Here is a 22248-nt window from a genome sequence, read left to right as displayed (position 1 = left end):
TAACACCAGTTAGCGACAGCTAGTAGGAGATAGCGACCATCTTTGGCACCACTTTGCATGTCAGTGATATTTATCACTAATGACATGCAAAGTGGGCGTGCCAAGATGTTAGCGAGTGGAAACAGTCGCTAACATCGCTATCTCCTATTACCAACTTTTGGAGATATTCGCGCTAAGCGCGAATATCTCCAAAAGCTAACACCTGCCCTGAGCAGTTCTTAGCTATTCATGCATTGCGGCCGATTTTTATCGCATTTGCGATAAACCTTGGTAATGCCATGGTTTATCTGCGATAAAAATCGCCGCAGCTCAGCTGTAAATTTTTGTCTCTAACCAAGCAATAGCGATAATTATCGCTATTGCTATTGCTTGGTAATATGCCCCTAAGTGCGGTAACCAACAAAATCTGCATGTAAAACCCCAAAAACTCTTGATAGGCTTTATTTGTCGCATGCGTTCATAATGAACCCTTAGGTATGGTTATTGAGATGCAATAAACAGCACAAATCTGATTTGAGAAGGCGATATTGGGTCTTCTGCTGCCCTCTTGCGGCCATTATTGGAAGCAGGGATCGTTATTCAACTTGCTCAAAGACTGCTTTCTTTCATGTTTGGACCACGCCTCTCTCCTTCAGTTCCGCCTCTTCGCCATCTAATGTCTTGTGTGGTCTTTCCGAAGACAGCGGTGATATGCCTGGAGGCGCCCCCCCATCTCCGACGCCTCTCTACTTCCATCCGTTCTTATTCCCAGGAGCCGCAGCTCGCCTGACCCTAACATGGCCACGTGTTGGAATGAAGCGCAGGAGAAGGTATTCCAAGTAGCTGTGCTTGCCGCTAGAGCCCCGCCCCCATGACGTCGCCAGTGAAAGAGCTCAGTGCTATAAGACACGTCTCGAGCGCTGCGGACTTCAGACAGCGGTGCGCGCGGGGAACTGTAGCAGGAGCCAAAAGCAGGCCGGCACCTGAACCCTGCACCTAGGGGGCGCTTACCTCCGCACTTGACTTTGATTTTTCTTCTCGACACGGACCGCGAGGAAGGTGCCATGAAGTCCCCCAAGGTGAAATCCGCAGGGAAAGGTGAGTGAGCCCTTGCATCTCTCGTTCTAGCATCCCAGAGCACAAGCATCCGCGAAACATTCGCATATCGAGCGGGCAACTAACTGCATCATACTTGGATCACTTCAAGCTCCACAAAGAGCCGATTGTCTATCCCACCGCCTGCTCCCGCTGGTCGGGGGGGGCTTTACATTTTACTTTTTCCATATGCATTGGCTGATATGTTTGAGAATATTAAAGAGCGAGCGTATTACTTACTGTTCGTGTGATTTTCTTTGTAGAGACAACGTTAAAAAAGCTAAATACATTTTGTGATGAAGGGAGGGTAGCCCATTACCTTCTCAAATGTCCCGCTTAAAATGCCCCCAACTGTTAATTTTGATGTGAATGAACGTGTGTTCCCTTTTTATAATCCGGTCTTTTTTTGAAACTTGGTTGGTCAGTTTAGTACCGAACACATTAAAATAGTGCTAGGTGTTGCGTGATAGGGCACTTGTATGTAAAAGTTTTTAAAGTGTTTGAAATGTACGCTTTTTGTGCTGAAGTATTATAGGGCACGTCCTCTTAGTGAAAAGTCGACTGCAGTTTCCTGTTTATACACTTACACTCAGCTTTGAGGAGGCGCACTTTGGCAGCAGTGCTGATTTTGAACGTATGTCTCCAGTATCAACGAGCTTTACTCTAATGCAACACACTGGTGGCCCCCGGGGAAAAGCACGTTGCAGACTTGTCTTCCCCAGGGGATTTCGTGCTCCAAACTGGACATGGGTGGGGATATGTATGGGGGTAAGGGGCGGGTCATGGGGAACCTATTAAGGTCCGGAGAGGCGTGATCTGCGTCTTCCGGAGTGTGCATCACCGGGTGGGAGCCTGAGGTCTAGTACCAATAATTTGCCCGCCCACCCTACAGTTTGAGGTGGTTCCGGGACCAGAGGAGTTGTTTGCCAAAGTTAGGACAGGTTGCAGGGGTCATAGGTGGAAGTCGTGTGTGGGAGGGGGCAGGTGGAGAGACACATGCAGGCTCTTCTACACACTTGGGGGGGGGGGGGGAGAAGAATGGAGCACAGGTGAAAAACCAGTGTGCAGTACCTTGTCGAGTGAGTTCAGAGAAAGGTGTTTGGGAGATAAAGAAAGAGGAACGCAAGGATTGGATCCGGGAACAAGGTATGACTTTTCGGGAATGGAAGTTGGTGTGAATGGCCGCGTGATGTATGGGGATCATGCCTTAGTTAAAAAGTTGATGACATTTTTTAATAAAGTTAAGATGTGCAGCCATGTCCTAAAAAATGGCCTTTTACGCTAATCGCGGGTCATGAGTGTTTTGTGGTTGCACGATGCGCAGATACTGTGTTCTGCTAAAAAGTTATACCTCTTGGGTGTCCTCAGATGTATCCTATATTTTATGCCTGTGCCGCCATGGGCCTTGCGTTTACCATCCCTCTGTAAATTGGTGCCTTCTTCCTGTGGCCACCGCTGCACACATGCTACAGGGGCATTGACAGGTGCATGCATGCAAGCTGCAATTAGGCTTTCCGAAAGTTGTCTCACAGGGCAAATAATTACTACTGTGTTAATTGACTGTCAATCCAGTGAGCTGCCGACTTGGCAATACATGGCTTCCATGTGTTCTGGTTTTAAAAGGTTTATGTGAGGACTGGAAATTAGTCTGACAGTTCAAGTGTCTAGTTCTGTGGCCTTCCTAACAATAACGTCATTGAAGAAAGTGTGGGGGGACCCCTTGGTTGTTCCAGTAAAGCTTAACACTCCTGTCTGTATCTCCTCTGCCAGGATTATTTCATGGTCAGTCATGGAATGTCAGATACCGTTAATATACAGGATTGGATCCCTATGGGGAATACCAGTAATATCATAGTCCTTGTGAAAAATAAGGATGTTGCAAGTCTGATGCTAAATGTATTTTATTGATACACCTACAGTTTCTGGATCTAACTTGGCCTCGCTGTGAGCCAAAGTGTCAATTTGACCCCCCTTTTTGGTTTGTAGCTTGTAATTTTAGCAGCTTTGGTATTTATTTAAAAAGGGTGTTTTTTTTATGCAAGCTGATGCATCGCCCTTCCCGTCAAAATTATGCAGTTGAGGTGACTGCCCACGCCTGATCTGACAGCACAGTGACAAGTGTGGGAGAATGCTCTTTGGTGCTGGAGTGGCCACTTGCTAGCATTTTGTTTAGGGTTGAGTGTCTTCTTTCTGGACTATATGTACCTGGGTGGCTTCTTTCTGGTATTTGTCGGAGTTTGTTGCTTTCTGCAGTGTTGTAACATCTGCTCTCACTCCCACAGCCTTCATAGAGGACGATGAGCTGCAACAGGTTCTGTGTGAATTTGATGCCGTGATGGAGGACTTCTCCTCGCCCTTTGAGAAGCGACACTTTCAGTATGATGAGCACCTGCAGACCATGAAGCGCAGAAGCAGCACAAGCATCAGTGACAGCGGCATCAGTGACTCTGAAAGTGAGTGTCGGCTATTGGGCTCACCTATGGTACAACCAAACTGTTAGTGCTTAATTTGTGTAAAAAAAAAAGTGCCAGGGCCCTCATCAGGAGGCCACCACAGCTTGCACCACCATTGCCACAGCCAGCGCGCCAACAACAGTACCTAAAGACTACTACCCATCACACTGCTGCAAGTGACATTTCAGACTTTTTGTTGCCCCAAAGCTATAAGAATGGCTCAGGCGGCTGGTATTAGTAGTTTAATGTAAATTGAATTAATGAACACCTGTTCTGCTCCTCCTTTTAATTGCACGAAAAGCACCTCTATGTGGCAGCTGTCATAAGTGCCGGAGTTGACAGACAACTAGCGGAAACCACCGGCTCAAATTAAGCCCTGCTGTTACTACTGCTTTGTTGTGCATCAGCACTAAGACTAGCACACTCCTGGCATCACCACCACCAGAAATTCAAATTCTAACTTTAGAATACGTACGATGGAAGCTGAACCGTTGTGCTATGCAGTTTTAAACTAACTGGAATGTTGTCCAGTGTTTGTGGAAACGGGTGATCTTTTTTAGTACTCTGGTTGATATAGATAGTCCAAAATAAATTCTATAAATTAAATGCCAGGCAGTCTCAAGAAGTGACATCTCTGTATCATACATACCCTAGACTTTCACAGGAATAGGTCTATATTCAATTCTTTGCTAGTCTGATATTATATGTATTCACCAAGTGTTCTTTCTATCTAGTCACTGAAAGATTCATTAGTTTAAACCTTATGTTTTTCTTTTTCTCAAAACTATTTTTTTTTTAGTAAACCCCAATAAGAACTCCTCGCTGAGTTCTGTTGCTTCCGGGTCACAAGTTCAAATCCTGGTGGGTTTATCTCTACTTTTTATCCTTACAGAGCAGTGCAAGTAGTGCCAGGTTAGATTTACCACTAACTGGTTATACATATGTACCAGGTATAGCACTGTATATTATACATTCAATGTAAGGAACACCTTTCCATTGTTAACCACTTGTCTAGAGTGTAACGTGCAACAGCAAAGCAATTTTGTTTTTTATTTTTGGGGGGTCGGGGAGGGCACTGAAACTCCTAAAAGTAAATCTGACCTCAGAAGGATCGGGAACCAGTAACAAAACTATCTGACAAGAGACGAACACATCTGATCTGGTTGTTACATTTCTTAAAGTGATGGGTAGAAAGTTTCATAAGTCAGTCATTCCACTTTAAAAACACAATTATACTGCCTCTATTTCTTGCTCGTAAGTCAAAGCAAGCCCCCCCCCCCCCCTCCCCTGCCGAAACCATTATTTGTTCCAAACACTGGCAGACCTCTGATGTGGATACTTTAACACACAAGTATTAACTGTGCTGAAGGCCCTGCTGGCGTCGCCCTATGGATGCGTCATGCCCCCACTTAACCTGCTCGAAAAAACAGGTGTTTCAAGCACACACCTTTGAAAGGCCAGTGTTTTTACTCGATTTCCCACCTAAACGTCTTTAATGTATAGATTTCGCGTACCATTTGTCTGGCTGTTTGGGATTAACATTTTATATGGACTAATGATCTAAAAAATCATTTTAACTCCTCTGATTTATGCAGTGGCGTAACGAAACCTGAGGGGGCCCCCCTGCAAGATACGAGGAGGGGGCCCCTCCAGACTCAATCAGGAGCTCTCCGGCCAGAGTATTGTGCTTAGCGGGCTCTTAGAGATTGCCCCCCCCCCCCCCAACACCACAGGTGCTATGGGTGTCTATGTTGCGGCACTGGACTGGTGCTCCTACTGCCTTATACTTTATGGTCGCTGCTGCTTGGTCTCTGCCCTTGGAGCCAGACGTAGCCTCCTTCCAGTCGCGCCTGGTACCCTTGTCTCTTCTTGTGACACCATACTTCCTGCTAGAATCCAGGAATTTCTAAAGGCTTCAGCAGACACAATGCAGCCCCTTGACTTGTGGTTTTCTTACACTCTAAGCTACACCTGACTTGGACGGCGAGGCAATCCCTGAAATGTTGCTGTGAAGTGGGAGAAGATTACATTTCCGCAAAGTGGAGCACTCATCCCAAAATGCGGAAAGGAGGGCTGTTATCTATAATTGTCTGTTCTTTGCTATGGGCTTATTGCCTCATTTGAACCAAGCTCATATGCTTGCCAGTTCCTAGAGCCATGGCCTTTCCATGTTCTGCTCTCTGGTCATCTCTCCTCATTTCTGATGATGCTTTGCTGCACAGTTTGGTACACCTCACTCTTCCCTTTGGGCCCCTGTGTGCTCCTTTGTTCTTGGAGCAAGAAGACTTCAAGGATTGTTTTGTGAACTTCTTTTTCCATGGCCTTCCACCAGGGAATGGCTTCAGCTCCCAGGTGCTCACTTCACGAGCCAGGTCTTTGCTTTTATGAGTGTGAGAGATGTTTGCTCCGCTGTTAATTATATTTTTATGCACCATATTGAGTCTTCAAAAAAACATTTTTACTAAACAAAAAACAACACTACTACTGACTCAGTCTGTTTTGTGTAAACTGTGTTAAACCCAGGACTCATAATGACATAAAGGACAAAAAAAGAGTAGATCCAAGAACTTTAACCCTGAATAAGATGGCTAGGAAGTCGGGCATTTGGTGGGGCAAATTCTCCAGCCACAATTCAAAATTAGCCCATAGTCAGGCAAGCACAGTTTCTCTAAGATAGCTTTGTCTACCCCTTAATAGTGCAGATTTGAGTTGGAAGGCTACTTTGGAAAATGTTTCATGTCGACTAGTAGTATCAGCAAATCAGCAGAATCAAGAAACCTCTCAGTAAATGATCCCGAAACTATTTAGTAACATCAGAAAGTATGTTATGATTAAAGTAGGAACAAAACAACAAACACTGGATCCGCCACTGCAAAGATATAGCATTGCAAAGTACCATTCCCATTCTACATGAAGAGCACAATAATTCCTGCACGGTGCTCCCAAGCGACCCTGGAGGCTTCTTCCCACTCCATTAGCACAGCATAACTCCCAGCTCCAGTCAACCTCTTGCCTTCAGGCAGGGTCAGGGGCTGAATGGGAGTCAGTCACCGTGTGTAGCCAGGCACCTTTCAGGCCCCAAAATTCACAGAGTTCCTGGGATGGTGTGTCTGGCTTGACCAATTGCAAATTAGCAGAATAAGACTGATTCATACTCAGCTGACAACACCTAGACCGCCAAGATTTCAGGCCTGGGTTGTGCCAAAGACAACGCCCTTTCAGCCACACAACCTATATGGCGAAGCTTGCTGTCCATGTAGGTAAGTGCTTCAGAGCCATACATAGGGGTAGTAAGCACAATATAAATCCTTCAATGCAATACAACAGAAACATTTGGTTCTACTCCTTGCAAGCTGACTCTTAACTGCAAGAACATGGTGCCAGAAAGAAACAGATATGAGGCGCACCACGGTGCATTATTAGGCCGAGTGTTGTCACGTCTGAAGACACACAGCGCCATCTGGCAGCAACGGAAAGCTACTGCTTTGTAAAGAGTAGGTGGATCCAGTATGGTACCTACAGATAATCAAAACACATCCATGGGAAGAAGCGTCCATCAGAGATGTGTCATTGCCATGGAACATGCTCATCATAAATCAGTGCTCTAATTTACATCCAGAACCAGTACTGGGATTAGAAGGAGATGACCTTAAAACGGAGAGGCAAGTCTTTTACTTGCAGTCTTCATATTGGGCAAGATTTTACAAAGTTATTCTCCCCCAGAATAATTTGGCAATAAACATATGTGAGATAATCAAACCATTTAATATGCTCAAGAGTTACTTTACTTATAGCAAATTCATGTTATTTTCAAATTTGTATTTACAGTATTCTCTCTATTTTTTAAATGTCAACAGTATTGGCATCTGCTGTAGGTGTGAACTCACTGTGTGGTCCGCCATTAGCAAGAAGAGTATATCCTGACCGCCAGGCCCTGATCAATGGTAAATACGACCCACTTGGTCTTTGCCACGATAAATGTAACTTTTCTTTCTACCTTGGTGCAGATGTGCAGTACGACAACTAAGCCATGGGGAGTACCACTGATTAAGCACATCAATAATTTTTTCATTGCCTTCCATAAAATATGGCTTTAGTTTTTCCTCATCACGTAAAACAATAAAAACTAACCAACAGGGCCCTTTTTAGGTAAGCGCACATAGCTCCCTGACGTGAAAGGCAGGTATTGAAATTCCACTCTTTGTGGCTATAATATGAGGACTGTTGGCCATAGTTTTGTAGCAGAATTAGCTATTGGCAAAAACAACAGGTTATGGACCCACAAGAATTCTCCTTAGGTCAGCATTTCTAGACAGACTGCACCTATGTTGACTCAGACTGGGAACATGACATGGCCATCTCGCATGATGTCTACAGGTTACCAATATTAAGTGCCCAAACGTGCAAGCAGGAGCAAACTAAACAAGACACACATTCACAATAATGTGTGATTTATTACAGCCATACTGCAGGGAAAACAGAGGTCCCCAGGCACAGCTCAGAATTTTAAAAAAAGAAAACACACAAATAACGTATTTTTACTTCAATGTAAGCAGACTTCAGAAAGACATCTATAAAGAAGGAGTACGTCAGGTTTACTAATAGGTGGTAGCGCAAAAGAAAGTGGCAACGAAAGAAAATAGTAGCGATCTGGACTACTAGAACGCATTGCTGTCTATAATCAGATACAGTCTATGCATAGCTGCCATGGTTTCAGATTACTCATGTGTGACATTTTCAGAATTTCAGTGTAATTATGAGTGACATTCAACAACTATGAGTGACACTTTCTTGCAAGCACAAATCAAGCAACGGAGGCGAGGGAGATAAATACATTTCAGGAATGATACCCATTTGAGCAATGAGAAACTTCAAGATTATCTCAAAACGGCACCAGAAATGCCAGGCCAGTCCTCCTCAACAGGTGCCAAAGCCAAAAGCAATACCACATCCTTCTTCAGCTTTCTGCCACGCACATACTCCTTCAAAACACCAACTCTCCTGTTCAAAACACACTCATATACTAGCATTTAAAAGGGAGAGCCTCTGCACTTTTCAGCAGTGTTGTAATAAATTTAATGGGAGAACAGCGACACTTTGGAGAAGCGAATTGGTACTGTGGATAATAAGTACCAGCACTTTTTGTATCTTTTCATTTAAAGTACTGTTTGCACCATTTCATAGGTATACGTCACTCCTCCAACTGCAGACATCACAGCTTGCTTATGAGTGACATTTTCATTTTTTCAGTGTACTTATGAGTGACATTCAAAAACTATGAGTGGCACTTTCTCGTGAGGAAAATAAAGCAATGAAGACCAGGGAAACATATAAATATCAGAATTTACACCCATATGTGCAACCAAAAACTCTCACTTTACCACAGTCTGTAGAAAATTAGAAAAAGAAAATCACAAAAAGTCTGTATTTTCTCCCTCATTAGTTCATCCTACAAACAGTAGGAAACGTGCTTTATAGGTTTGCATAATGATACCGGACTGATATGTAAAATAAACGAAAACTGAAAAGTCATGTTAAAAGTGAATAGAAATGGCGTTAAGTGTACATGAACAAATGATAATATCCGGTATATTTTTTCAATACTTGCTGCAATCCTTCCTACCTTGAAAAGTGAGGACCCGACCGACCTGAGAGGAATCAGCAGCTGCATTCTGGCATCGGCCCCATGGATGGAAAAGCACTGTATGAGATAGACAACAGCTGGTGAAGAGCCAGTCTCAAGACTTTCCTTTCTGCGTGGACTGAGAGTCTTGGCCCACACCGAACTGGAGAGGCGCCGGGCACTGTGGCAGGGCCTAATCAGTGCATCCATTAGAATAAAGAAATACAAACTGTAAGCACAGTTGGAAGGCTCAGCAAAGAGATCATGTGAAGAATGCTTTGCATCACACGCCCGTCCAGAGCACGGGAATCTCTGCCTGGGGGACAGGGCTGGTGAGGCAGCAAGGGCAAGACCGGACTTAAAACACTCCAGCCGGCTGTCAGAGTGAGCGCGATCTCTTCCACGGCAGAGCAGCACCACTGAGGGCCCGAAAGTATATTTAAATTCTCGCCAGTGTTAAATACATAAATCAACAGTCAACTGAACGGAGCCTACCTAATCCTCTGCAGCAGTTACCACCCTCAGCCTGGAGAGCAGATAGCAGAGCAACATTTGTCAGGCTGTAAAGTTTTAAAATTATGAATACCTCCGTGAGCCACGCAGCAGCTTCGACTCTGTGCTAACACTGCGAGTGTCAGCCTATAATGCGACCTCACGTTTCCAATCAGGTCCCGTCCCGTCGCAGGGCAGTGGCGTGATGACGCACTGTCCTGTTTGCCGCTCAAATTAAAATAATACATTTGCAAACTTCCAAGTGCTCCCACATCGGCCCACCCACCTTAGGAGTTTCAACTTCCAGCACCATTTAATTTATGAGGCGAGAGCAGGCGTCAAGAGCATAGCTGTAAAACTATGTCCCAGACGGACCCTGCTCTCACCGAACGTACTGTGCACTGATGGGGCCCCCTGGAGCTCGAGGGGCCCCCTGGAGCTCGAGGCCCCCCCGCAATGCAGGGGCTGCGGGGGCCTGTGTTACGCCCCTGGATTTATGAGTCTAGGTCTGCGCTTGGTTGAGAGATTTACCCTGAAGCAGCTGCTTCTCTCTGCAGTGGCTGACCCTGAACGCTTCTGCCTTGCAGTTAAATTCCCTTTTGGGGTGTCATAACACCCTTTGTGTTCCTTGCTTTCTCCGTTACCGCAACTCTAATGTTGGGAAACACCTGCTCAGATTAGAATGGGTTGTCCATTGGGGACATGTTGTCTTCAAAGGGAGAGTATGTTTTTAACAAGGCGAGGGGCGGTGGTACCCACTGAGGCGCCGGTAACTGATGTCGTGTGCAGATGGTACCTACCCTCAGACAATACAACTCACTTAAGCAATTAAACTGCCAGTTGTCGGGAGCAGAATCGGTCTCTTCGAACAATGAAGCCATCTGTATGGAAGAAACAAAACCTGTTCCTCACAAGCATCAAGATTTTGTTCCTGACCGTCTTGGGCGCACTGACTGTTCCCCCCTGTTTTCATGGTCTCACCCACAAGGCACCTTGCGTTTGTCTGCTTCCCTCATGCCCACTATTGTCTGCACCTGGTGGTTTTTGAGCGCAGTCCAGGCGGTGCTGAAGTGACTCGTCACTGAATCCCTGTGACGTAATGTAGACCTGTGTGGCTCACATGACACCAACATTTGTGAAATTCAGAATGACATAATTTAAGCCTGCAGAAGGCTGGTTCTGTCGGCATCTTGTTTAACGTGTACTTTAAGTATGCGCTCGCGCTGGGTTACTCGAGATACTGCCGTACATTTCATGCTGAAAGCATGGACGTCATTTGGAGGTAGTCGGAGGTCGCAGCCGCGACCTAGCTTGCTCCCTTCACTTCATTTGCGACCTCTGGCCTCCGAGGGGGCAAACACTTGCTTCCTCTAAGGCCAGGGGTCACAAAGGAAGTCCCAGGAGTAGCTGGGAGCATGCTAGAGGACACCGCTGCGACCCCTGTCTACCAAATGACGTCCATGGCTGAAAGCGGAACAGGTGAAATTCCACCTAAGGTACGCAATCTCACACACCTCTAAGTGCTAAGCCGAAGGTCGGAAGCAGGATAGATGTGACATTCATTAGAACCTGCTGTTTTTTGCTTGTCATTGTGCTTGTGATGGCGTGCAGAAACACCATTGTAATCTGTGGTTTCCAGGGCGAAACATTACCTACATAATGTAGGTATTCACTGCTTTTTGAAGGCCACCCTCTGCCTCCCCCACCCACCCTTTATAACACCACCATTCCTACCTAAACTTAGTCTAATGTAAAATTCTCCATACTATCAGAGTTTTTACAACACATTTTAAGGTAGGAAAAAAAAAACACTATTCCCGATTTAAAAATAAGCACACACTATTAAGTCATCAGCCAGGGGCTTAAACAACGCACACGTATGTCTTGTATAAAAAAACACAACCTCAAAAATGTTAAGTCACTTGGTCTCACGAAGCAAAAATCTATTGTAGCTCTTGACCATTTTTGTTTGTTCTGTAACAAGTACTGTAACACCAACATAAGCACCTAGATGAGGATTTAATAAAGTAGCTGTATATGAGGGACACTTCTCTTGTAAAACCTGCAAGATACCTGGTATTTACAGCCTGGTTACAAACGTCTCAATCACTCTGAAACACTACACTGTCGAGCTGTCCTGGCTTGTGCTTAGCGTGGGCGTGTCTGTTTATGCACACTGCCACGTGCGTGTATCGGGGAAGCAATGCTGTGGAAGTGCCCTTGAGTTGGGGTTTGTCATTGCATAATAATGTTTGAAGGAAGCTTGGGTTTTGTTCGAGATGGGTTGGCCCCTTTCTGGTGTTTGTCAGGAAGACTTGTAGATCCCATGGTGTTGACTGTCATGAGATGGTTTAACTAATGAAAAACTTCCTTGTCAGTAAAAGAGGGTGTTTGAGTGCCGTTTCTAATGCTCCAGCAGTGATGTCTCGCACCCAGCGTCCTAGGCTGTTTTATATTTTTTTTCTTTTATTTGTTTTTTAGAGCCCCAACTTTGGAAGTGCCAAACAAAATAACCACTGATTTTATTTATATATAATCGCAATCCTTCCACATTCCGATTAGGCACCCTTTACCCAAACGGAGTTAGATATTTTTTCTTAACCTAGTATGCTAGTTGATGATGGTGTTTGACTTTTCAGGTTTTTATAGTTGTATGGTTCTGACTTTCCGTTTCTAGAGTGTACTCTGCATTCCGAGGGGCATAAAGCCCCGATGCCACAAGGCTCCCTGCCGTGGGACTCTTGAAACTATAATTACTGTTATTTGAGAAACACCTCTGAATGAACATGCGCCAGGCACATACAGCCGGCCCTATATTTGGTTCTTGCACTTTCTGCTTTTGCCCTTGGCAGACGTACGGAGATGTCCTACACTTTTCGCGTGCACCCTGTTGCAAGGGAATGAGACCGCTAGACCTTGGTGGATATTTTACAGTTACGCCAGCCTCCGAACCAGTCTAGGGCAAAAGGGGGCTGATGTGTCTGGACCGTTGACCTAACTTAAAGGGCGTTGATTGTGAGGGGAAAAATGGCCACGTCACCAGAGCTTTAAGCTACTGAAAACACAGCCTGTGCTTTTCATAGCAGTGGGATGGGCTGTGTTTGCCAATGGTTATTATCCTTGTGGGAAGCTGGGCCCAAGCTGGCGGAGTGCTTACTGGACATAATTGACTCTGAATCCCTCTAGTAGCTTACATCTTTATTTTTGGCCAGTGAGCCCGAGCAGATCGGCTCTGTCTGCAAAGCTTGTCTGGTTGTTAAAGAAACACACCAATTGTACATCGGCCTTGTGTAATTCAATGTGTGTGTTTTTTAGAATCTATTTACTTGGTTGGACTGGCCTAAACTGCAGTCTGGCAGTGTCTGATGAGCCAGTCTGAGAGATTGGTGTGTGAGCTGTTGGTGCTTGTGTGAGGTGCTGGTTGTGTGGAGTGATGTGGTGGTTTTGTGGCTGCGTGTGGGCTGTTTTTGTGAAAATCTTTAAAGTCTAGGCAGCATTAGCAAGCAGCACTGCAAGTTGTGGATGCATTTAGTGTGACTAGACTTGCCACACTTTGTGGGTAGAAGAACAGGGGTGGGTGTGTGAATAGTTGAATCTTTTTTTCTAGGGAAGGAAAATTGTGAAATTGACTGCCACATGTTCTCACTGGTAAGTAAATATCAGTAGCATCCAGCCCTCAGACCAGCCAGACAGCACTTTTACTACACAGTCCACTTTTTATATGTGTGTGCCCAGGCCTATCCTACCCAGCCAGTCTATTAATAATCCTTTTCTCCACCGTGGCATCTTGAGATGTACTTCTAGGTTTTTGTTTTCTTTCCACAAGTCTGTGCTGGATTTGCCTTTCTCTTGTACTCGAATTGCAACACTCAGTGCGCTCTGCTCTGCCTGCCAAGTACATTCGTCTTTGCCAAACCTATGACTCCAGACTGTTCCGCCCGCAGAGTCCTGAATATTCAACAGAAAAGCATCCAACATGTTAACCTTTTCTTTCTATGAGCCAGTTCTCAAGCCAACGCTTCAGTGTATTTTCTTGCTTGACTTCTATGCGATGTGATAATTCGCAGTGGAAAACTGTTCCTGGGACAGGTTTTTGTGACAAGTCTTTGAAGTTCTTGGCCAGTTGTCCACTAGCTTGTCCTGCCAGCCACACTTGCACCCCGCACTTAAACCAAACCCAATTGTAAAATACATAAATAACTTTATACCTAACTTAAGCAAGTAACCCTGAGGCAACCAATAGCATGGCCCAAAGAAAGCACCCAACTTCTCAATATGACAGCTTAATATTTGGACAGCCATATGTGTTTACCTAGGCAGCTCTAACTTTAAATCCCCTCTTAGCCTGACTGGGTTACCAGATGTATACCTCCTTCCAAGGACTCCAAATCTCTCAAGATTGAATTGTAGGGGCACTTCTATAGTGGTGACGCCAGAAGGGTATTTTAGCAATTATAGATCATGCAACAAAGCACAAAGGTATATTTATCCGTCATGCTTTCGACATGTTCCAGAAGATCAGTGATTAATTAGTGTGTGTATTTAAAAAACATCTTAAAGGGATTACGGATTTTCTTGGGTACCCCCATCCAGTTGTCTGGGTTACCGAATAACAAGGCTGCCTAGTTCTGATCCCATTAAACTTCCATTTCTTCTACCACCCTACACTTGCCTCTTTGTCTCACTTATGCATGTTTTTTTTAATCCCAGCTTTCGTTTTTTTCTGTTTTCCTATCTTTCTCTTCCTCCTCCTTGATCCCTTTTAAATCTTTCTAATATGTGCTTTTGTCGATGTTGCTGTGGGAGAAACTGCAAATTCTCTGTGCTCAGATGAGTGCTGGTGCTCACCGCCTGCAGACATTTAGCCCTGTAACAATGCTTCTATTTTGAATGACTGGAAGGTGTAGTGAACCTCACTTTTTCTTAGTCCCTGCTACCGTTGGAATATTTTCAGAAATATTAATTTGCATCACTGAAATACTATACGTTTACCAGAAATGATAGTTGGAAAGTGTCTTGCCCACAGTTTGTAATTTGACATGTGTTACTCGTGGGTGAGTAGAAAGGGCTTTTTCCAAACCGTTTGTCATAAGGGGAAAATTTAATGTGAAGCAGCTGCAGCATCTGAGTAATTCGTGGGCGATAGACTATGAATCACTTCAGCGGCAGTAAATCTGGTGTACGGTTGGCATTTAAAAAAAAGTTTCCTATAAATGTACTTTCACACAACTCTCACTACTTCGCTTGTTTGAAAGAGGTTTATTCAGAAAACCGTATCCACAAAGACCATTAAGTTTGATGCAGCAATTAAACATTATAATTAATAATTTGCTTTAAAGTCCTATTTGAGATTTTTTTTAACGCATTAGTTGCAACGTGACTGTAGTCTTTGAAACTGGGTGTGAATGCAAACTGTGCATGCCTTAAATTTTGCTAAGATTAATAAACTGAGCACGCTCCCCAGAAATCGTAAGAAGGCATACCCTGTCCTCCCCAGTGCTTGCTTCCCTTCTCTTTTGATCTAGAAGTTTCTGGGCCTATGTTCCAAGCACGCCAGTAGGAAAAGAGTTGAATATCCGGATTGGGGACAAACCTTAAACATGTCAATTAACACATACACACTTTCTCCAATTCAAGAGGTGATTTCCAGTCAAGCTACTCTCTTCGTTCAAATGTATTACAAGTCGTTTGGGACTTTGTTCCCCCACTGGCAGAAAACTCCTATTTTTATCAACTCACTGTGGTCTTGCTTGAACTCCTTTTCCCACAAATTCTCATTTTATCCTGAGCACAATATCTGCTCTATCCGTTCAATGCAAGACATTGTTCAGTATATTTCCCCAAAGCTTCCACCACAATCTATGATCCACCTGTGTTGTGTTCACTGCTTCGAACCGTGTGTGCGTATTTGAGAAGGTTTTTGCGCAGCTTCTCTGGGGAGTTGTATGCACTGCTACCTGTACGCTGATCTACACATTTTTTAAAATTTGATACAAAGGGAATCTTTACTGTGCTTTTCCTGTGGGAGCAGCCATGTTCCACAATTTGACTTATGACTTGATTGTCCCTTCCAAAAGCTTTGCATTTTGCTGCCCTCCTTTCCTACTGGTAGGCCCACTGGAATTGGGCAGCATGGTTAACTACACGGCAAGAAAAGGCATGTTATGCGGAGTAATGTGGCACAATTTATGACCGTATTCATTATTTTGTCCTTTTCACATGTGAATGTTTTGGCATGTTACACCTCATTAGTATCAGTTTAACCCTTAAATAGAGCAATCGGCAGCTGAAAGATGGCCAGTTAACCCTTGCAGAGGGTCTTCTGTTGAGAAACAACCCACTTAGCATGGTTTTGAGTAACTTCTTATGTGTTTGCGCTAGAAACAAACTTTTGTTATACATTACAAATCATATAATGCATTATATGTCTACAAATCATATAATGCATTATATGTCAACTAAAAAAAATCCAAATTAAGTTGAAAAATATACAGTACCATCATTGTATAGTTTCAGTGGTCATGCTTATGGGAGACTGCAGCTTCCACTAGTTAAGCCTGGTTGCTTACTTTATCGAAATAGATTGTTGATAAAGCATGGTCTAACATGCTCCGTAATACTGCCCTGCTGAAAGGGGTTGCATGGTTACCGCCTTAATGGCATTACCCCCAAATTACTTTGACATGCATCATTGTTATGGGACATCACATCCACAGATGCATTATAAGATGTACCACAATGCTTTTAAATTGTCTCGCTGGATTCGCTTACATGTACATAAGTTGAGTGCGCGTAACGTGGCAATTTAAAGCAGGCTGGGTGTCCTACATCGGTTTCAACTTCACTGTATCACAGACTTGGACACAGTGGATTATTAACGTTCAAACTGGTTTATTCTTCAATCTTCTCGACAAAACCCACATCTTGTCAGCCCAGGCAACACGTTTCATGCCCATATGGGTCTGCATCAGAGCAAACCTCAGTAGTTGCTGGCTAAAACAGTTCGTTACAACAACCCTTCACAATTATAGTTATGAAGTGTCCATTTTTTTGTAGTACACTGGTACTGTTCCTCCATCTACCACTCAAAACGGCAGCATAAGTAAGTCTGTTGGACTGATTTAATTTTGAAGAGGATACAACACTACAGACACATGGGAATATAACACTATTTTGCAAGGACTACTAAACGTTTGAACTGCAATACAGTTTGGAGTGCGTCCCATGCATGTATAGATATTTTTGCAGATCTTCAGTTAATCTCTTATTGGGGGGTGGGTTTGCAGACTGGATTCGGCGGGATTGGTGTTGGGCTGGAATTCCTCCAGCTGGCTTTTGGGCTTAATCTTTTGTTCTTCCTCCTTACAGGTGCAGATTCCCTTTACAGACATAGCTTCAGCTTTAGTGACGAAAAACTGAACTCTCCAACAGTCTCCACGCCAACTCTTCCATCTCCAACCACGACTCCCCGGAAAGGTACAGAATGTGTACGATGTATTTTCTTTGAGCACATAGATTTAAGTTGCATTCGCGCTTCTTGTTTGTGTCCAAATCGCCAAAACTATCTGCATGTGTACCTCCAACAACTTCATTTCGAAGTTCAAATCACCCATGCATAACACTTTATCTTATGGGTACCTTACTTTTTTGATTTAACTTTAAAGCTGAAGTAGGGGGCGGAGTTTTTTTGGGGGTGCAATTATTGTGAACCGTTGTCGGCACTACCTTTTTATACCCTCTGCTGAACTCTAAACTAGGTCTAATCCAGGTTCCCTATACATATAATCTTGAAAGTCTCGTACTAGTTAAAACCATTTTAACCAAGTGCCCAGTTGGCCCTCGGAAACAATTACCATAACATTTTACTTTTGCAATACTTCCATTTCCAGTAATCCTAGGACTACAGCTTATAGTGGCTCTTTAAAGAACTAGAGACCAAAAGGGTTTCTATTTCAGGTGCGAAACTACACAATTAAGACATTTATATATGACTGTTTTTTGTTTTTTTAGCACTCTTCTTCACCTGAATGGTGTCCATGTACAGTTATTTGAAGAATAATTGTTTGTTTTCGAGACCCATCTCTCAGATGGCAAACACACTGAGAATCGCAACTTCTAATATGTGCTCCAACATATTGGCCAGCTATGGAATTTGTAGGCAAACTTTAACTCCTTAACAAGTGCTGTATGATTCGATTGTCTTGTGTAAAAACATTCAAGGTACCCCCCACCTCTCTCAGATCTACATTTTGCTTGAAAGTAGAAAAGCTTTAAGTGTTCGAATGAGATGTAGCATGCCTTTTCACATTTTACTTTTGTCCAACTGTCTTTTTTTGTTTTTTTTCACCCCATTAATCATTTTGGTGGACTGAATCTTTTAGATAAACAGAAATTTAATTTAGAACCACTAGCACATTTTTATCAGTAGTTCAGTTGCCTTAATTTTATAGTATGCTTCAAGGAAAACTTAAATTTGAACTGAGTTTCGGATGTATCACTTACTCTTGTAGCTCTTTAAATCTCAGAATACACCCCATTGGACATTCTCCTCGATTTTGCACTGCTACTTGTCAAACTGGTAGCATGCAACGAGAGCTTATCTGAAGTGCACATCATTTCAAATTTTGTTGACTGCTGCGAATGGACAGTTAGAAAGGGATACAGAAAGGATTCTGTTAATAATGTTAAATACCTGATCATCACCTCCTTGTGCTTCATGCAACGCCAGTAAGATACTAGTTGGTGTCCCGGCAACTGGTTTTGCCGGTAGAGTTGGTACAAGAGTGCTTGTTAATTGAAAGGCCTCTAGCTCAGTCTACTAAATGCACTATTGCACTTAAGGCAAGAATGAGTCTGGCTGTCCTTGCCGTTTACTGGCTTAAACCTGGGCACTGGAATTGCAGGTACACATGAATTGGGCCCAACTCATTCGATCTCCGCTCTCAATTGCATGCAATATTTTATCTTCTTGATTGACTTGCAGAGCAAGTTTCTTAAACCAGGACCATTCAGCTGCACAGTGCCATTCCTCCACCATGTGTTTATTTACAGTGATTGTTGTTCAGCAACATGGTTTTCTCATCTCTTGTTTTTTTTTTTTCTTTGTAGCAAAGCTTGGTGACACCAAAGAGCTGGAAGATTTTATTGCGGACCTCGACAGAACTTTAGCAAGTAAGCACTCTGCCTTGAATTTCTTTCTTGTGTATTTGTACTCGGTAGTACCACACTGCAACATGTGGGCTGTTTGGACATTGTTTTACCATTCATGGTGTGTTAAACATCGATTCTTTCTGGTCTCTTTCTATCTAGACCAACTAGAGGTGCTCGGTTCTCCAGGCCCCAACTATGTATGCATTGAGTGTTAGTGTAATTTTGTTGGTGACTATTTGAAAACCCGGCACCCCGTAAGTAATACTGCAAGGGGCCCATCAAAATATTTGACTGCCCTGGAGCCTCAAGTGAGAAACTAGTAGAGCTTTATAGAGCCAGACGCCGCCTGGCAGCTGAATGTTCTCTTGAGCTGCATAGAAGCAGCTCACCTGCTGAGAATTACTTTTTTTAAACGTTGAGTGTTGACCATATGGCGTTATCACAATGGGTGGATCCCTTATTCAATCGGGCACCTACAGTTTTGCCGGGGCGACAGGCATAGCATCTGGCATTTTTTTCCTCATGATTTTTGGTGTTTTAGCGTAGTTGTTGATATAAAATGGTTCTAAACACCATAGTAATACGAATTTATGTGTCCTGTTCAACATGTTATTCACAGACATCATTATGCCTTGCCTTAATGCATAGGAATGTCATTTCACAAATCCCCACCCTGCAGTACATGCAGAGCCAACTGGCCAGAATAACTGCTTTGTAGCCCAACTTTCTAATTGATACGCTCCACATTCTACCGGCGGTAAAGAAATTATTTACGCACAATATGAATCCAGGCCTGTAAAATGCATCTGGATTCTTTTATTGGAACCAGACTGGCTGTGTCTGATTCAGCTTCCAAAAGATGTACAGTAATGTTGCCAGTCCTAGTTTATTCAAGCATTGTCCTTCAAAGAGCATCCTGGAGTGCCCTACTTCATCTGTGGCTTTTGTTTAAAATAAAGTAGTATTATCTAAGGAGGAGGGCACTCCCTCTGACTGGGATGGAGTCTCTGCCTGAGGTGAAGGGTCCAACTCCACCCTCGGAAACCCCCACCATATGAATAATTTGGTATTGTTAATCAGCCCCATGACATATTGGGGGAAAAATTCACAAAATGGATTGGGCAGTCATACCCTTTGAATGAACTGCTATTTGCACATTCTCCTTTACATTTTCTTTATCTTTCCCACTTTCTTTTGTCTTGTTGGAGTTGCATTTTCCTGCAGGATTATGAAGTTACTTTAAATAATTTTTGAGTTAAATATAAGAAAACGAAATGCATGGAAATATATTGGTGTATAAAACGAATACTGTGTACCTCAAAGACTACATCCAAAAGTAATTCATTAAAACATATTAAGGTGACGCTGTAAGCCAGACAAAACGAGGATACTATTTTAGCATTCCATACCTGTACTTAATTTTGAACACTTTAAATATATAAACAGAAAGGTATGCTTTTGGGCCTCCTTCATTTCAAGACTATGTAGCAGAAGAGAACAGTTTACATGTACACAATGAGCCTTCTGTACAGGAAAGTGAATGATTCTAAAACTATGTGCACTGAAAGCTTGTCAACAAGGGCACCCACATTCTGTGAGCTGGGTGAACGCTCTAATTCTATGTTAGAACTCTGATCACCCGAGGCAGCTGTTTGGGAGAAAAAGGTTTAGTGATATGCACGGGTCTCTACCTGCTAGGAGCCAATTAAAACACAGCATTTTGATACTGTTCAGCTGTTTGATTTACAATTAAGCATGCTGTTTGTTTTTCTTTGTATTTGTGTCCCAGAAGGCCTGTTTTACTTTACAAATGAGTCTGGGAATCAATAAAATATATATTTATACTTTTTTTTTTATTGTTGTGTTGAAGTTGCTCAAAAGCCACAAAGGTGGGAGGATTTGTCTAGATTACTTAGATCAGCTATACATTTTTTATTTTTTTAAACAATGGGCCTGATTTAGATTTCGGTGGGCGGGGTACTCCGTCACAACGATGACTGATATCCCATACAAAATCTAAATCCCATAGGATATTATCCCATACAAAATCTAAATCCCATAGGATATTATCCCATACAAAATCTAAATCCCATAGGATATTATGGGATTTATATTTCGGCAAACGGGACATCCGTTACCGTTAAGACGGAGTAACCCGTCCACCGAAATCTAAATCGGCTATTAATTTGTCCCTGGCCTAAATATCAGTTTGTCACTTTCAGTAAATACACTACATATCTCTGATCACAAGTTTTCCAATCAATAACCTAAATGTATGCACTGTCTCACCATCTCTTTACCACACATCTCAACAAGTGTCCATGACTTCTTGTAGCCAGATATGCCCAATATGATCGTTGTCACAATGGCTTCCCTTTGTTCCGAAGGCTTATAAGCTACCTTGATTTTCAGTAATGATCATCCCTTGAGCTATTTAGCATAGTTTAGACATTTGGGAGCTGTATTATGTTCTTTGCACACCAATGACCAGAACAGCTGCTTAACACCTTAGCTGCTTTGGAACGTCCAGCTCCAGTGCTGAACGTTCCATTGCGCAGGTGCAGTTGGAACGTCCAACGGCCGACGGCAGCACTCCCGAGGTAGTGATGCCGTCGGCCGCTGGACGGGCGCAGCGCTTAAGGGGTTAAAGCATAGCAGGACATCTCAATTGACTTCATATGGGTGATGTGCCATTATGGTGGACAAAATGAAAGGGATTGATTTGATTCACCTCTGGTTCTGCCTTTACCGCAGGTTCTTATTGTAGATACAGGTGTTTTCCACATGTTCTTGGTATCTAAATTCTTGCTGTGGAAACTCTAGTCGTTGCTCTGTTTTCAATATTATACAGGTAGAAAGATGCTTCACATGAAAGCCATAATGGGGCAATTTTGTTTTAACCTTTTTTATATTTTCTTTTTACAGGCATGTGAGAAGAGCAGAATTTTAACTTTAGTGTGGCAAATACAAATCTGCCAGACTTTCAGAAGACTGCAATTAACGTCAAATACTGGAAGCTACTACTCCCATTACACAAGGCGATGGCAAACACAGAACATATGTGGCATAATTATATATTCATTTTCAGAATATAAAACTAATGCTCTTATGCAAGTCATCTGTGTACTGTACGGTAGACCTGATCATTTTAAATAGTTGAATGCCTTATTTTTACTTGATTTATAATTTAAATGCTTTTAAGGAGATATTTGTAATTTTATATAGATGGAAATTGTACTGATGCTTTTTTCCACACATAATATATTTTTGTATTCAAATAAAAATTGGATTTTATTCTATTTTTTGGTATCCTTGTATTTTTATAAACATTATTTTTAAAAGGAGAGTTCCCTCTTCATTCAGAAATGTAGGCTCTGCAAATCCTGGAAAAAAACCAGAACCTTGGAATGCTAGATTTGAGTTAAATGATGGGCGAATGCAGAAGTGGTGCCGGCA

At 43.0% G+C, this 22248-nt stretch overlaps 1 protein-coding gene across 1 annotated transcript; it reads left to right on the top strand.

Moving 5' to 3' along the window:
• The first annotated feature begins 912 nt into the window (after positions 1 to 912).
• Positions 913 to 22091, top strand: RGCC (regulator of cell cycle). Its single transcript, XM_086935030.1, has 5 exons — positions 913 to 1077; positions 3357 to 3527; positions 17011 to 17118; positions 18751 to 18813; positions 21718 to 22091. Exons 1-5 carry the CDS (start codon positions 1044 to 1046, stop codon positions 21723 to 21725), a joined length of 384 nt encoding a protein of 127 aa, XP_086791156.1. The 5' UTR covers positions 913 to 1043; the 3' UTR covers positions 21726 to 22091.
• Positions 22092 to 22248: the final 157 nt, after the last annotated feature.

This window comes from Lissotriton vulgaris, chromosome 8 (assembly GCF_964263255.1).
Source record: "Lissotriton vulgaris chromosome 8, aLisVul1.2, whole genome shotgun sequence".
Taxonomy (NCBI): Eukaryota; Metazoa; Chordata; class Amphibia; order Caudata; family Salamandridae; genus Lissotriton; species Lissotriton vulgaris.
Note: the sequence above shows the minus strand (reverse complement) of the source record. Positions and strands in the feature narration are given on the sequence as shown.

Excerpts from the sequence above, each read along its gene's own strand:
- RGCC (XM_086935030.1), top strand. The coding sequence starts at position 1,044 with ATGAAGTCCCCCAAGGTGAAATCCGCAGGGAAAG. Across the intron at positions 3,528-17,010 it reads CGGCATCAGTGACTCTGAAA|GTGCAGATTCCCTTTACAGA; the intron begins GTGAGTGTCGGC and ends TCCTCCTTACAG. Across the intron at positions 17,119-18,750 it reads AACCACGACTCCCCGGAAAG|CAAAGCTTGGTGACACCAAA; the intron begins GTACAGAATGTG and ends TTTTCTTTGTAG.